Here is a 16,294-nt window from a genome sequence, read left to right as displayed (position 1 = left end):
AGCTCTTCAGATCATGGTTGCTAATGAAATGACAATGGAAAAAGAAGCACCTGCCTTTCAAGTTAGTCTCTAATAGGAAGAGCAGCAGTTTGTAACAAAGGATAATTGTTACAGTTTGAATCCTAGACTGGAAATTTAAAAGATTAATGGAACAAATAAAATTTTTCCTTTGTCTTAGTACAATCTGAGGAACAATCTTGTCATTTTAGTAAGACACCCACCCTTTTGGTTAAAGGAGAAAAGCATAACTAAGCAATGTAAAGAGAGAATCTTGTTTAGAAATGTAGAACACAGAGAAGAAAATGTTGAATTGACCAGATGTGTCCACAACATTTTACTCAGCTCTTAACATTTCTGTAGATGATACATGGAAACAGTGGAGTGAATACTACAAGAACAATATCATGGAAACTGAGAGAAGATTGACAGAAATAATTGGAAAGATCATCAATTAATGCTAGTAAACCTTTGCTTTTCTGTTTTGGGAAGGATAATAGTTATAGCTAAACGTCTTTTGGGAAAAAAAGTAAAAGCTGACTGGAAAAGGAGGAAAATTACACAATACCCTTAAGTACAAAAATCTATATTTTATTAGACTTAAAATCTCTTTCATTTGTCTGTTGCTATCTATATGTGTTTCCAATACCTAGTTAGGTTAATATTTGGGAGAGGTGAAGTCTATGGTCGTGTAGACTAATTTCAACAGAACAACAGAGGCTGGAGCATCATTTGAAGCTGTCAGTTGTCCTTTTCTATTTAAAGGCAGTGAATTATTTCGCTTAAGGTTCTTCAATGCACAGAAAATAGTTACACATCTTTTCTGAATGCAGTTCTCAATCCTGATTAACTATGAATCTCGCATAAGTTTTGCAAAAGTCTCGTTTAAAGCTTTTACTCCAATCTCTTTTCAAAATAACATAATATTTCATTATTGAAAGACAGTAGATAATTAATTTATGGCTTATTACAAAAAATACTTTTCCTGTTATTCAGTAGACTGTCTTGTAGCGTAGGAGCCTGTTTCTTGTCAGTGACTAGGGATTCACTGTAGATATCTCTAATCAACAAGAATCTGTCATTTTAATTGACAGATCACTTAGGGCTGACAGTTATTAAAAGCAGACAGCTAGCACAGCTTAATAGTTACCTAGACCATAGCAGTTCTGTTAGGACTGTAACCAGTATTTTAAAAGTATTTAAATCAGAATAACAAAAAATCTGGACTAGTGTGTTAAAGCTGAACTTCAGAGAGGCTGCTGTGACCATTCTCTTACTGATGGAATACTCTGAGATGGTAAGAATTTTCTACCATCACGTTTTGGGTTTGGCTCCTTCTCCAGCATCAGTGTTCAGCTGAACATTTACACTCCACTCCTAGGCATGAGCCCACAGCTCTTTACAGATTAATTCAAATGGGATTAGATTCATTTTATTATCAGAACCATTTTCATTTCATGCCACAGTCACCACATTATGTCCCTGCTTAGGCTGACCAGGCATATCAAGGAGCTCATGGTCCATGTTTAAGTTGAATATCAACCCACAGGGCCAACTTCTGCTAATCCCAGAGTTCCATCTGCCTTTCTTAGTCCAGAGACTTAAGTGGACTTGGAGTGATAAAGGTGAGTTACCTTAAGACTAGTGATAACATCTGCAATGATCTGTAGCTCCAGAATTTCCTCCCCCAACATATCAAGATAATAAATAAGGAATGAGTTTCTAAGCTGTGCTGTGGTTCTGCTTGAAGAAGATTTACCAGATTTTCAAAGCCTTTCTTTTCAGCATGAAGGAAAATGGCACGTAACAGAAGAACAGCACCTTCTCAGTTATTCCAAAATAGTCTGTTTACAAATGTATGCTATAATCAAGATTTAATCTTTAAACACCAGGTACTGGGCTCAGTTAAAAAACATTCTTATATACATGAAGCAGAGAACCTAACATGGTAAGCCTTCATTAGCACACACTGGTTTCAGTATCATTATCCCTTAGGACTAAAGTTTACTCCATTATTTTACTTCTAATATTTCATTGATTTTTTTCCCATTCTCTTCCTGAGGGCTGACAATTTGCTTTCTTTTGATTGTACAGGTTCTTTAAGTCACCTCATACATTTTCCTTGCTAAGAAACAAGATTTAATCACGGTAAGTCCCCAGCTCCTGAGAAGATACATCCCAGTCTGTTTCTTGTGCAGTTTTGAGATTCCTGCTGTCTCATAGCCTAAGCAGCAGTCTTGCACCAGAAATACATTTCTAGGCACCATCTTCACTCTAAGACAACTGCACTTTGTGCCTCTTTCTCAGCTGGCTACGTGGTTTTACAGTCTCTCTTAACAGTGTTTCTTGGATGTCTCACCATTCCCAGACTAAGTGCCTTGTACCCAAGGAAGAGTCTTTGCTCAGGCACACATTGTGTTACCAAATGGTTAAAAAACAATCAGGCTGAAGAACCTATTGCAAAAAGAGGAAAGATCTATAGCTGCAGCAGGGGACATAATACAGTGGTGATCCACAAGAATGAAACCTCTGTTGGCAAATGGCAAGACCTTACAAAATAGTCTAATGTGTTGTGGCTCAAACCAATTTTAGAATAATTTTTTCTTATCAGACATTCACTCGAAATACTTTCAACTCACTTGAAACTCATTCTTCTACGTGTCATTGCAAATCTCTGCAATGCCATTAGCATTACGCAACATTCTGCATCTGATTTATTAAGTTTCTTTGCTATGGGATATTAAACAAAATAATCATGCATTAGGCATAATTAGAACATGAACAAATTAATTTCTGTAATGCCAGTTATACTGGGGAACTGCAAATTCACGCCTCTGTGCTGTAGACCCAATATGACACTTAAATCAGCTCACAATGTAAAAGGTTCATGGCACATAGACTGCAATTAACAAGCATCATAATTTTCAAAATCTTAACTGAAAGCATACCTGTTGACTTTAAGAGTAACAATTCTCATATTATTGACTATGATAAAGTAATTACAGACTGCTGTACTTGTCCTGAAGTTTATCATTAAATTCATGGCTCTTCCTCTGTCCACATAACCAGTCATTTCATCCCGGAAGGCAACTTAACTTGGTCAAGCATGATTTGCCCTCATGACTCTCTGCAGGTTGTTGTTCATCATCTTGGCATTTGTGTACTGGAGATGGATTCCAAAAGCACAGGCAGTACATGCTCCCTGATTGTTTTGGACACTGAGACAAGTTTTATGAATGTAGAGGTTCCCGGATGTTCCAGTTCACCTTTTTTAAAAGTGGACACTACAGCCTCAATCCAGTTGTCAGGGACCTCCTGTGTTACAACTGTGTTACAGCTGATGGGCAAAACCAGTATTTGTGCAAAAGTTCATGTGTGGAGTCCCATGGTTATAAGGTGATTGTGCTCTTAAGTCTTTTTAACGCATTTCTTCCCTGTTACTGGCAACTCCTTTCCTTCTGTGGTGTTCACAGAAAACGGAAGCAGTCTTTGCCTGTGAAGCCTCAAGCAAAAAAAAAGGTATGAAGTATTTCTGCTTTTTCCATATGCACCAGTAGGTTGTCATCCTCCTCCACCCACACAAAGGGAGCTGAAGGGATTTCTGTACAGATGGTGCTGTTTTCTCTAGCACCATGAATAAACCATCTCAGTGATGTAAGCACTGTCGAAATAGCTTACATTTATCTTGATTTTGTTGAAACTAAAATCTTCAAAGAGAACCTTTGCCCCACAGGACAGGAAGGGACATGTTGCATTACAACAGTCTGGTGACTTTTCAGTTCCAGCCATGCCAAAGAGGTGGAACATTTCCAAAGCAGCAGGAATATCAGAAAAGAGTGTAAGAAAAGAGTGTCATAACCACTTTTTTCAGTGAGCTATATTTACAAAAATCCTTCTGAGACGTGAATCTGACTAAGAAAAATTTAGGGTGCTAACAGGAGGGATGAATTGCTAAACTCATGTATTATTCTGAGGTCTAACTTGACAGGACTGCTGGGTACAGGAGCTACCAAGAGCAGCAGCTACGCTCAGAAGCCACAAGAGCCAAGACCATGGTGAAAATGAAGCACAGGGACACAGGCAGGCACAGGCAAGTAACAGACTTGAGACAAAGCTGGAAGGTGTGCTGTGACACACAGAAATATTGCAGAATCCTAACAGCAAGCTGCTAGTCAGAGCTTGCTTAAGATGGGCTTGGTATTGTGTAAGAATTATAAAATCTTCGATAGTTATCCTGTTCAGAGGAAAACTTAGAGTTAATGACTATATCCCTTAATCCACCTAATGATTTTCCCATGTCCTATTGCATATGCTACTACAAGAGCACCAGATTAAATGAGCTATTATGTGTAATGCAAAGCCCCACCTATCAAATTGAATTGTCATGTGTCTTATCACTTGTAATCAACAACTCTTGACTAACATCATAAGCTATTGTCCTTGATGTCTCAGGCGAAGGAATAATACAGGAAGTAGCAGGTGAAATACCCACCTTCATCCACTAGTAGGTGGAATTTATTTTTTATTTCTGAAAAAGTTATTTATTAATGGCAAAAGTTCTTCATCATTTTGATGTGTGGTAAAAAGGACAAAATAAAAGGCCAAGAAAAAGAAGCAATCAGAGCTACTGATGTAAGACTCTACAGCTCTAAGAATAGCCAAACATCTCTGAAATAGCAGTGATGACTAGGAATGTTGAGAAAAAGACAAAAGAATAAAGGAGGTGGGACAACACTCACATCTAAGCACTGTTTTCTAAAGGAAACAACTGAAGTGTTCCAGGTAGACTTAAAACACATCTAGGTATGATATAAGAAACTGAATGAAACACATTTAATGAGATCATCCAGACTGCAAATACTATGTCAACTCTTATGCATACATTGTTCACAAAAATTACCTTCAGTTTTCTGCTTTCAGAAGAATGGCACGTCTGGCAGAGTATGTCTTTTTTCTTATGATTACATCAAGTACACCATGAAAAAAGAAACTAAAAAAGCCTCCCTCCTCTACAATTCATACAAGTTTTGTGGACAAATCTTGTACAAACAGATTTAAACAACTGTGCCCATAATGTGTTCTTGTATGCCAGTGAAAAAACACACATGCACTGAGTAACACAAAGTATCTCCTTCACAAATAGAAACTCTTTCATCACTGCTCTGTGGTGGAGAGGCTGTAAATCATGAAGACTAGACCACAACTGATATTTCTAACTTTCAAGAAGTAGGAGGGGTATGTAACATTAAAAGACAGCAGGTCTGGAGTATATAAACAGAAACACATTACTTCCGTTAATTAAATTGTAGGTCCCATTACTACAGGATGTAGTGAAGGATAAATGGGTTCTAAAAGAGATTAGATGAACTCAGAGAGAACAAACAGGTCCATCACAGAACATTAAGCACAACTGTTGGGCTACAGCTGGGTCACAAAGTATCTAAATAGCTATTTGCTGAAAAGTGGTGGTATGTGCTTGAGAAAGACTTCTTTATATATGACCAGGTTGCTAAACCCTTTGCATCTATTCCTTGCTGCAGCTGGAGACAGGGTACAAGGCTTGACAGACCCTTACTCTGATCCAAGAGGAACGTTCTTTATCCACTGTTCCTTCTTCCACTCGGGCAGGTCCGCAAACAATTACTTACTTTTAATATTCTGTCTTGGCTCAAAAAATGATTCTTCAAGATCTAGATTAGTTACAATAATGCCTGTAAGTTCAGAGGTTTATTATACATTACAGTGAAATTTGAGGGACTTTGGACTGCTTCAGATGCATCCGAGAAACTGGAAGCAATGGCTTCTTGAGGACCATATCACCAGCAGCTAATAATTGTACAGTATAAAGGATTTTCTTAAATCTCCATAGTAAACTTCATAAAAAAACCTCAGGTGTACATTATTCCCACTTACTCCACATTCTCAGTCCTAACTGGCTATAATGCCAGACTGGAAACTTCTGTAGTATTTTGCCATTCCCTTCAAGCCTCTACGTGAGGCAAAGTTATGGATAAAGAACAGCCAGGACAACACAGAGAAGCTGATGAGTGAAATGGCTAAGCCACTACCCATGATATTGAGAAGTTGTGGCAGTCTGCTGAAGCTCCCACTGACTGCAGAGAGGGAAACATAACTTCTTGAAGAGAGTCCAGTGGAGGGCCATAAAGATGATTAAAGGGATGAAATGCCTCTCCTATGAGGAAAGGCTGAAAGAATTGGGATTGTTCCACCTGAAGAAGAGGAAGCTCCAGGGTGACTTTAATAGCAGGCTTCCAGTAGCTAAAAGGGGTTACAACACTGCTGGAGGGGGATTTACAAGGGCCTGTAGTGATCAGACTGGGGGGTGGCTTTAGACTTAACAACAGTAGCGTCAGATTGGGTATTAGCAAGAAATTCTTCCCAGCGAGGGTGGTGAGACAGTGGAACAGGTTACCCAGGGAACTTGTGGACAACCCACTCCCAGAAGTGTCCAAGGCCAGTCTGGATGTGGCCCTGAGCAACCTGGTCTAGAGGAAGGTGTCCCTGCCCATGGCAGATGATCTTTAAGGTCCCTTCCAACCCAAACCGTTCTATGATTCTCTGATTATTCTGTGTTTGCAGATAATTTGTTCCAGTATAGATAAATAAAACGAGTTCTATAATGTGATGGCATTGAAAAAGGAAAAATTACACATACAGCATGACAAAACCATACCCTTGTCTCAGTCTTGTGCCAAACGCAATGAATCCATCTTTGAAGTTTACCCATTGAAATTGCATACATTTGTGTTAGTTATTCTGTTAGACTGTGTATGTAGCTGAAGCATGTGAAATATACCAAAGGCCTCATTCAGGAGATTCTTCTGCTGTGAGGAAGTACTCTCAAAATGCAAAGTTGATAATTTCACTCATGAGTTCCCAAACAATGCCCAAATCTTATTGTTTGAAACCTAAATATTAATTTGTAAAAACTACATCTGATTCAATTAAAATTCCCCAAAACTCAGAGCTTTTATTCTGGTAATCTCTTCTCCTTAACAAAGGAAACATAATTTTCAGAAGAAATTGAGCGTCCAAAAAACCTGATTATAAAAAATGAGTGAAAGTTTTTGTTTGTTTGTTTAGTTTGGTGTTTCTTTTTTTTAAACTTCAAGTATTTGTAGTACAGTTGGAAATATCTGCATTCAGAAACACATGTCTGCAGCTACAGAACACAGCTTGCCAAAGTCAGAAAAAGACTGATTTTTACAAACTTCATAGGAAAAGCGCTCTAATCGCAGAGGAGCACAATTTTTAGATTAAATTGCTTTAAACTAATGTTAATAAAATGTTAATAATTCAGACGTTTTGTTTTATTTTTGCAAAAAGAATAACTTTATTAAACACAACATAGATTTTGGTCTCCTGCACAGAAATTACATTCCCACCTCTTTTTTTTTCCCCCCCAAGTAATTTTTTCATTCTGATCTACAGGTTTGGCCATGAAAGCCTAAGGTAACTAGCTACATTATCTATAGCCACAGAATCATAGAATCATTGAATGGCTTGAGCTGGAAGGGACCTTAAATATCATCCAGTTCCAAACCCCCTCCCATGGGTAGAGACACCATCCACTAGACCAGGTTGCTCAGGGTTCTGTCCAACCTGGCCTTGAATTCAACTGTCTGTTCACTGACAGCAAGAACCAATAGAACATGAATAGCTGCACGTACTAATTTTTGCTCCAACTCAACAAAAATATGCAGTTTTGCATGTTCTAAAATACTCTGCCATATGCAGATGTATAAAATACAGCATCAGAAGAAGCACTGGAACAGCCTCCCCAGGGAAGAGGTAAAGCCACCATCCCTGGAAGTACCCAAAAAATGAGTAAATGTGGCACTTAGTGATATAGCTTAGTGAACATGGGAGGTATTCAGTCAAAGGTTGGACTCGATCTAGGAGCTCTTTTCCAACCTTAATGATTCTATGTTTCTAAGACCCAGTATGACTTTTGAAATCTGGTATTTTTGGTAATGAATTGTATTATTATTCCAAGGGAGATTTTATGCAGACAAAACCATTAGTATTTTACAGCAGAGCACTTTTCATATATGTTAAAACACACAGACTCTGATTGAAGAGAGTCTGCAAACGAATCCAAGTGTCCTCGAGTTGCACTGACAATTTGGATAATTCTTCCAATAGGTTTGGCTCTGATGAGAGAATCTTCAGATGTAACTGAAAATGAAAACAAGAAGTTAGTGAAACAAATACAGATAATAAAAAAATTCAATTTCAATACTTTGCCTTCAGGAAGTACTTTGCCTTCCAAGTAAGGAATTCTTTTTCCTTGAATTAATTCCCTCTATTCCATGCTGCCTCCTTTTTGCTAGTTTTACCCAAACCATTTTACTCCCACATATGTACTAAATGAGACAAGGCAGCAAAATGTCTTCAATATGCTACTGCTTTACTAGATCTTCTACCTAAGCTGCTGAATCTATCCTAATCACACACTCTTCTAGAGCATAACTTTCTCCTCCTTCTGATTTGCATCACAAATTCCTCTTTAGGCTAGAAAAGCTAGACAGATGCCCTGAGGTCAATCAGGATTATTATTTTAGTTACCCATGTTGCATACAGCAGGAAGAATGATGCCAGCACACTCTATACCAATACAGATGGATGATATCTTTTCATGTAATAAACAGTAACCTTGTTAAAGCAGAAGGAAAAAAACCCTTTCGATCTTGTAGCAGTTATTACCACTTAATGAATGGAATAGTTGTTTTCCAGGCTACAATTTAAATCTGGGAGTATTGCTATTCAGCTTTAGCCTGAAAGAGAGTAGGTTCAGTTTGGATATTAGGAAGAAATTCTTTACTGTGAGAGTGGAGAGGCACTGGAACAGGTTGCCCAGAGAAGCCACGAATGCCTCAGTATTACAAGGTGCCTGAATGTTTATAACAATGTTTCACCAGTAAACTGTAATTAATTGCTTTCATACGGTTTCATAAATCTGAGTATCTTAAGCACTTGTATATCAGAACGGTTTCAATCTTCTGCAGAATGACTTTCTCTCTAAGATTAACTTATACTGTGCTTCATCCAAATAACTTTCTGACTTATACAAGACCTGGGAGTTATTTCACTAGCTCTGTGATGCTTAACAGGTAACAGAGGAAAGGAAGCCCACTGACACGGAAAGTAAGTCAGGCTTGCAATGTATAGCGGTAAGTCCAACAAAATCTCTAATTTACTTTCCCAACCACTGCGCATTAAATTCTTTGCCTACTTAAGACATAGCATATATCAGCTTAACAATTAACAACCATTTTTGTTACAAAAAAATAAAACCAATTCTAAATAAAAAATACTAGAATAAAACCTGGCTGCCAGGGTGCTATTCAGAATACCTGGGTTTTTTTGCAAATTTTTCTTGACTGTGATCAGACGAGTTGTCAAATCATCCAATACATTCAGTTAGACATTTTAAAACCATTCCCAAACAAAATCACTTAAGATACTCTTTCAAGCAGATAAGTTATATCCTTTTACTGCACAACCATCATTTTAAACAGGACTAACACCAAATTTTTTAAGAAAATTATTACCTTTAAAAATAATGCAAGGTATGCCTGAGCAAGTTCAAAGTTGTACTTCTTGTTCAGCATCATCCCAATCATTCTCAAAAAGCTCAGCATCACCTCCATTGAGCCACCACCTTCAGGGGCCAAACCTCGTAGTTCTATCTCAGTATTAGATGGTCCCAACCTTTTCAGTAGGTCAAGTGGAACTTCATCTGTGTTAAAACATTGAATTAGATGTTATCAAGAACATCTGCAGACAAGTACCTTACAAACCCTTCATAAGACAGGTTTATTCCAAAATTCTTAAGCAGTGACTATGAATTTCAAGTTCCTACTCTTTCCTTACTACTTTGTTTACAACAAAATGCCTTCCTGCCTTTAATTTACTGTCCCATCACATACTAGAGAAGTACATATCTAATAAGACACGTGTACTTTATTTGTAAGTTCATCTTGAAAAATACAAGTAACACCTTTATATTTGTTTCATTTCCCCCCCCCCGTTTTCTGTTCTTTAAGCTGAACAAAATTTCTTATTAACCACATAGCACTGTCATTTTATATCTCTTGGCAAAAAGAATGTATACACTTGGGATTTCAAGCTACTAAACAGTGAATATGCTCTGAAAGAGATAAGGTACTATTTTTACTAGGCATCTTTACTGTTATTGACATTAAGCAAAACTGGGGATCATCTGGTGCAACTAATGTAATTACAGCTTTTGTCAAGTGAATTCCTCCTGCTTTTTCTGGGACATGGGGGGTGGTGGAAAAATCTTTCTCATGGTAGAAATACATGCAATTTAAAAACTCTTTCCTCCTCTTCATAAGTGTTCCTCCTCAGGATTTCTACAATCCTACCTGATGACCTATGAGAATCCCACCCATTTGCTTTAAAAATGAGGAAGCAAAAACATGTTTGGTTGCAAATGCAACTGATGGTTGAAACACTTTTAAAAATGTAATTTAAGAAGTTACTAAGAAGACCAAATTCTCATATCATTCCCAAAGACTCTCATATCTTGGTAACTAATGGTATTAGACACTGGCTAAAATTCTTTAGGTGGTATAAATCTGTATTTGATTCCTATGAAAATCATTAGCTAGTTTTAAATGTAATTATGATATGAACAGTACTAAACAGATAAATTAAATAACTTCTGTGCTATTAAAAAAACTAAGCACGGAACATGTTATGAAATTGATACACATACAATATGGGAAAGAGTGCACTTGCTCCCTGATACAGCCAGCCTCTAGATGCTTGGTAGAGTTCTTAAATATTCACCTGAAGCAGTTTAATAGAATACTATCCATTAGAAATACTAAAAACACAGCATAAAAACACGCCTCATTTGTGACAGACAAAGTTCTGCACACAAAATGTTTCAAGTGCAGTTGAGTAAGCTAGTCAACTCAAAAGAGTTCAAGAAGGGGTAATAGAATTCCCAACAGAACTGCTTTGTAGACAAACTGCCAGTGAATCTCCATTTACATTTCCAAGGTAGCTATGCTAGCAATCATTTTCAAAACAACTAAGTTTCAATGATTCTGTAGGAGCACAAGTTAAGCTGGCACATGCCAAAGGCAATTTAAGTGATTATATTTCAAAATAGGTTTCAACGAAATCCAACACCTTATTTTTATATCATTTCTTCTTAAGCTTTAAATTATAAAACAATTAATTAAAGGTGTAAGTTTGCTGAATGCCTAGAGAAGTAGCCCTTAGGAGAGCTTCCTAGGGACATTATGCTTTTCATGTTTCAGTAAATCACCAGACTATCTCTTAACAAATCAATCCCTTCCTTCCCCTACAAATAATACACAGCACTTTTCTGGGCAAGACCACCACAGTCTCCAAAAAGGCTAATGGTCTCAGGAGCACTACCTTCTCTTCCTAGAATGGTTTTATCCAGCATTTCTCTGTAAGGATTCCACGCTGCAGGCAAGCTGGAGTACCAATGGATCTTGACCTAGATTGGCTATCTGTGCATTAATCAGGTCATTCTCTTTGCTACTGTACTATGCATATTTTTGCCTCCCATGCATTACAATTCTGACTTTAGAAAGCATATGTATTTCAAAACATAAGCAGCATCAACATTTTTAGTGAAGTATTTTATTAACTTACATTCATTAGTGCTCAGGGCTTCTTCAAGATGAACGCAGAAATCAGATTTCTGTGCCAGTACTCCAAGGTTTACTACCTTTGACTAGACCACAAAAGTATTAAAAGAGTGTACATGAGTATGAAAATATATTTTTACAACTTAGATTATTTCCCTAACAGAATAAAAGACTTTGGCAAATATGCATTAATGGAATGAGTTAAAACTGGCACTTTAAAGTCAGTAGGAATTTCACTCAGCACTAAAAAGCATTTAAGATTTCTTTGAAAATATACTAGATAAAAAAAGTTATAATTTTTGTTGGTTTTACCTGTGTATCTTTTTCTTCCTCTGGTGGAATGTATCGGGGTATAAGACCAGGAACTGTTGGTATGAAGAAAGGTGCTGCCTTCGGAACTTTTGGTGGCTCTCTTGGTTTATTTTTTTTCTGTTAATTAGATATTTGAATTAAAATAATCATCATCATAGTAAGAATACATGGGAATTTTTTTTTGTCAAGAGTTTTATTTTTAAAATACTACGAAAACTCTAAACACTAATTGAAAAGTAATACATAGGTAAAAGTTTTGCTAGTAAATGTGAAGATACTATTTAGAAGACAAACAACTTCTCTCCCAAATCCCAGGAATTCTGAAAAGCACCTTATGGCTTTCTACAGCAAAATCTTGAAAATACCTGAAAAGAGGGATCGAATTTCATGAATCGGTAATGCATCTCATAGAACAAGGGGAAATATATCTGGCTGTTTGCTATTTTTTCCACAGTTTCAGTACCTTGATAACATCAAGGCTGAGGAGGTTTTTCCATCTTGATTCCGGTAATGAGGAAAGGGTCACCAGCTGCTCTTCCAACTGCTCAGGTGTGACATATTCTATCATTTCATCACGCGGGTCTTCTTCTCCTGACATATCCTCATCTTTCAGGAACAGATATCGTTTATGAACATACAGACTCCACTTTTTTTTTTTTTTTTTAAATCAAACCCAGTATTATTATGTATCTTGCATTTTTTGAATAACAAATGCACAACAGTTATGGATATAAGCGTTAGCATAACTTAGAGCTGAAAAGCTACAGAATATTGTTAACCCTATGAAATAAAATATTTAGATTTAAAAAACTTATAGCTAAAATGCAGAATTCGATAAACAAAATTTTAAAGACTGATAAGATTTGTCCACTTTGGCTGAAATTATATCAAAACAATTTATAGAATTCTAAAAGAACAATGAATTACTGTTAAAATTTTGTTAACCTTTTTAAATATATCTACAGAAATTTTAGTTCTACAAACTTTACAAAGCTGTAGAATCTTTGCATTTAAATATGTACCATATTCATAACCTCACCACAATCTCTTCACAGGTATGACTGAAGTGGCACATAAAAATGAAGAAAATCTCAACGTTAAAGCACAACATCCCACAAAAAATTTCTGTCATAAGATTTTCTCTGGACTTCCTTTGTGGTCTTGACCAAACATCTCTACTCTCCCTTTTTTTTTTTTTGCAAAATGCTACATGGCTAAAACAATGAATCTAATAGAAAAGCCTACAACAACAAAGACCTGTAAAAACCATTAAGAGCTCTGAGCATCTAAACAGGAACTTGACATTTGCTGAAAACAGGAAGTAGATTAAAGCTTTCAGCCAGAATCAGGTTAAAAACATTCAGAGTTTTTGGATTAAATCCTGTCTCCCTAATTTAAGTATCTCAAACAAGTATGTGCTTAATAAAGCAGTCATCATCAAGCATGTTCCTCGCTCTTTTAGTGGCCCATGGCTAGGTGTTTCTCCTCCAGAGAGAGAAACTGCAAAACTTGGGCAGACAAGATCGCCACCTAGAGGACCTCAGAAGCACAATAATTTCGATTAAATGCAGCTAAAATGCCATTTAGGCCTTTCTTTCACTAGGAATCTAGACAGGCAGGGTCAGCTGAACCCAATTCTCTTGCCAACAAGACAACACATAGCAGTGAATATACTGTGGCACACAAGGAGAGAAACAAGTTGCAAGGGAAATGGAATAAAGAACAATCTCCCTCCCACTGCCAGACAGTAATGTTAATTTCAAACTGGCCCCACAAACGTCAAAACATAAGGTATTTACACAAGTCTGGGATTAAAGAAAGCCAGCAAATAGCACAATGTTTCTGCCACCTAAAAAAAAAAAAAAATCTTCTCAAAGATGTTGAAATCATCACAATGTAATTCCACGTGTCTGAACATAGAAACGACTAGATTTTAGTAAATAGTATTAGCATATGAGTAAGCATGCCAAAAATGGTGGAAGCATTAGGAACAGCTCAGAGAAGGCATGGTAAGACACAATGAGTTTGTCACTGAGGAAGCAAATCATCTTCTATTTGAAATATAATAGCAAACTCAAAATAAAATAGGCTTTCATCTGAAAATTACCTTGCACAGGGCAGGTGCTAGGGAGTGTCACCAAAGAAGGCTCATAATCTGCAGGAAGGGGCCGTAATGACACCAGTGAATACAGAGAACGGTTTGACCTGAAAAATAAGACAGGCATTTAAAAAACAATCTTCAGGTGAATGGGAACAAGCACTTTAGACATGATTTTTACTGCAGTCTAAAACTATTGCATCATGGCAATTCACCAGGTTCTAGTCAAGATCAGGTTCTAATCTACCAGATAAGCAAGAAATGAAACACATCAACAGATATCACCTGAAAATCTGAAACATAAAGGCTGTGCTGAAGTATTATTGCCAAGAACATTTAATAATGATTAAGGAACATGTACACAAGTCATTCTGCTGAATTATTTCTCTGGCAAATTATTTTTTCTGCCAATATAAACCAGGGCTAGGTAAAAATATTTGTCATTATTCACAAGGAAGGTCTAACAGTTGAACACTCCTCAGGCAAAACTACAGTCAACATATGTAACCTGAAAGACCTATCAAATGAAAGGGGAAAAACCCCAAAACACTTAAATGGTGTGTTACTCCAGTACTGACCTAAGCAGTCATTTGCTTTAAAACCCTATCAGGAGGAAATTGAACTAAAACATGTTACCTCTGTGCTCATTTATCGCTAATAAAGAGAAATAATCACAACTTTCAAATACTACTCACAAGTCTCAGACAATGCTGTGTAGCAGGACAAGAAAAGCACTTCAAAAAGAAACACTATTTGAATAAAGACATTTCTAAGGGGTTAAAAAAAAATAGAGACAAGAAAAACTTTAGGAATGGCATAACAGGAATTTTTAAGAATAAGAAAGAAATATTTAGAAAAAAAGATAATTTAATTATCAGAATAAATACCTTAACTGCGGAACTTTCAAGATTTATGAATCTCAGCAACACAGAATATCTCCCTTAATTACAATGAGACAAACACTGGAGATGATACTTCACAGAGCAATTCTCTATTTGCAATGAAGGTGATTAAAAGAATTCTTTCCCATCTGAAAATCTGTGTAGAAACACAACTATTATACACTCACCACAAATAAATTCCAAGATCATCCACATGTGCTGAAGCTAGAAAATCTCCTGTAGGCGACATAGTAAGGCTCACAGCTGCAGAGTCCACCAAAAAACAATCTATAAGGCTAGGGAGAAGAAACACAACAGAGAAATTCTCAGCAAGATGAACTTGTTTATCTATGCATATTTGAATTACAGCTGAATGCAAACAGAACACTGGAAGTATGCACACAAATCAGGGTATTAGATGTATTCAAATATATTACATAAACTTAGCAAGTGAACAGCACTGTGCATCAAACCAGTCATCTCTATAAAATTCTCTAAAATTGGCACCTCCTTAGACATCCACATTCTGTGGAAAATGTGATGAAACATCTGTCCACATTTAACTCCTTATGGCTAATGCTAACCTTCTTAGTGGCCATAAATTTTGAGCTCCCAAACAGCCCCATGTTGCTCTGACCTCATCTTTTAATACTCTGCCATTAACTGATAATTCCCTTTATCAATACGCTTCACATACAGCTGGGTAATACTTGCACCTAATGTTTCCAAAGTAAAGAATGGACTGTACAATGCAAAATTTGATTAACTGCAACAGTTTTGACATTACCATATCTTCAGCCTGATATACTACTCCTTGACCATTCCTTTCACTATTGCAGAAAATTGAAAAAATACCATGCAAAAAGAAGGTTAAAATATTCAGTAGTATGTGACTATTCTAACAGAGTGACATTTGAGTTCTGGATGATGCCATAAGTCCTGGATGATGCGTGCCCTGCCAGACTTCCACTCCAGTCCAGGTTCATAGCATGCTTGTCACTTGTTGAGGTATAAATTTTATTTACTTCAAAATGTAAGTAAAAGTTGAATTTGACAACTAGTTTACCGAGAGAAACAAAAAGAAAAATGGAGAGCTGGAATACCTTGCTCTTGTTTATGGACCAAAATCAAAAGCAAAGTGAGAACCGATGAGAGCAGCTAGTTATACAACCTTGTTTTGCTCACTAACTGTAGAAAAAATACAGATGTAACAAAGCAGTTTAAAATGTAAAATCCTGTGAGCATGTATTTTCTTAAATACTATGCACTCCCGTGATGGTTTGACAGACCATGTTAAAAATAAAAGCCTTTTTCCCCCCTGCATTTTT

At 36.7% G+C, this 16,294-nt stretch overlaps 1 protein-coding gene across 1 annotated transcript in view; it reads right to left on the bottom strand.

Annotated features, from left to right (window-relative positions):
* Positions 1 to 314: 314 nt before the first annotated feature.
* The window catches only part of WDR36 (WD repeat domain 36), a 39,099-nt gene continuing 23,119 nt past the window's right edge, over positions 315 to 16,294 (bottom strand). Inside the window, exons 17-23 of the mRNA XM_027712566.2 lie at positions 15,155 to 15,262; positions 14,095 to 14,192; positions 12,451 to 12,593; positions 11,988 to 12,104; positions 11,680 to 11,761; positions 9,573 to 9,760; positions 315 to 8,196 (exon numbers count right to left, since the gene is read on the bottom strand). Of these exons, the coding sequence (XP_027568367.1) occupies positions 8,047 to 8,196; positions 9,573 to 9,760; positions 11,680 to 11,761; positions 11,988 to 12,104; positions 12,451 to 12,593; positions 14,095 to 14,192; positions 15,155 to 15,262 (886 nt within the window). The 3' untranslated portion in view covers positions 315 to 8,046. The remainder of the gene's footprint in view (positions 8,197 to 9,572; positions 9,761 to 11,679; positions 11,762 to 11,987; positions 12,105 to 12,450; positions 12,594 to 14,094; positions 14,193 to 15,154; positions 15,263 to 16,294) is intronic.

The sequence above is a fragment of the Pipra filicauda genome, unplaced genomic scaffold, assembly GCF_003945595.2.
Source record: "Pipra filicauda isolate LSUMZ 115617 unplaced genomic scaffold, ASM394559v2 scaffold108_size2327098_pilon, whole genome shotgun sequence".
NCBI lineage: Eukaryota > Metazoa > Chordata > Aves > Passeriformes > Pipridae > Pipra > Pipra filicauda.
The sequence above is the reverse complement of the archived record's forward strand: the minus strand, read 5'-3'. Positions and strand labels throughout refer to the sequence as shown.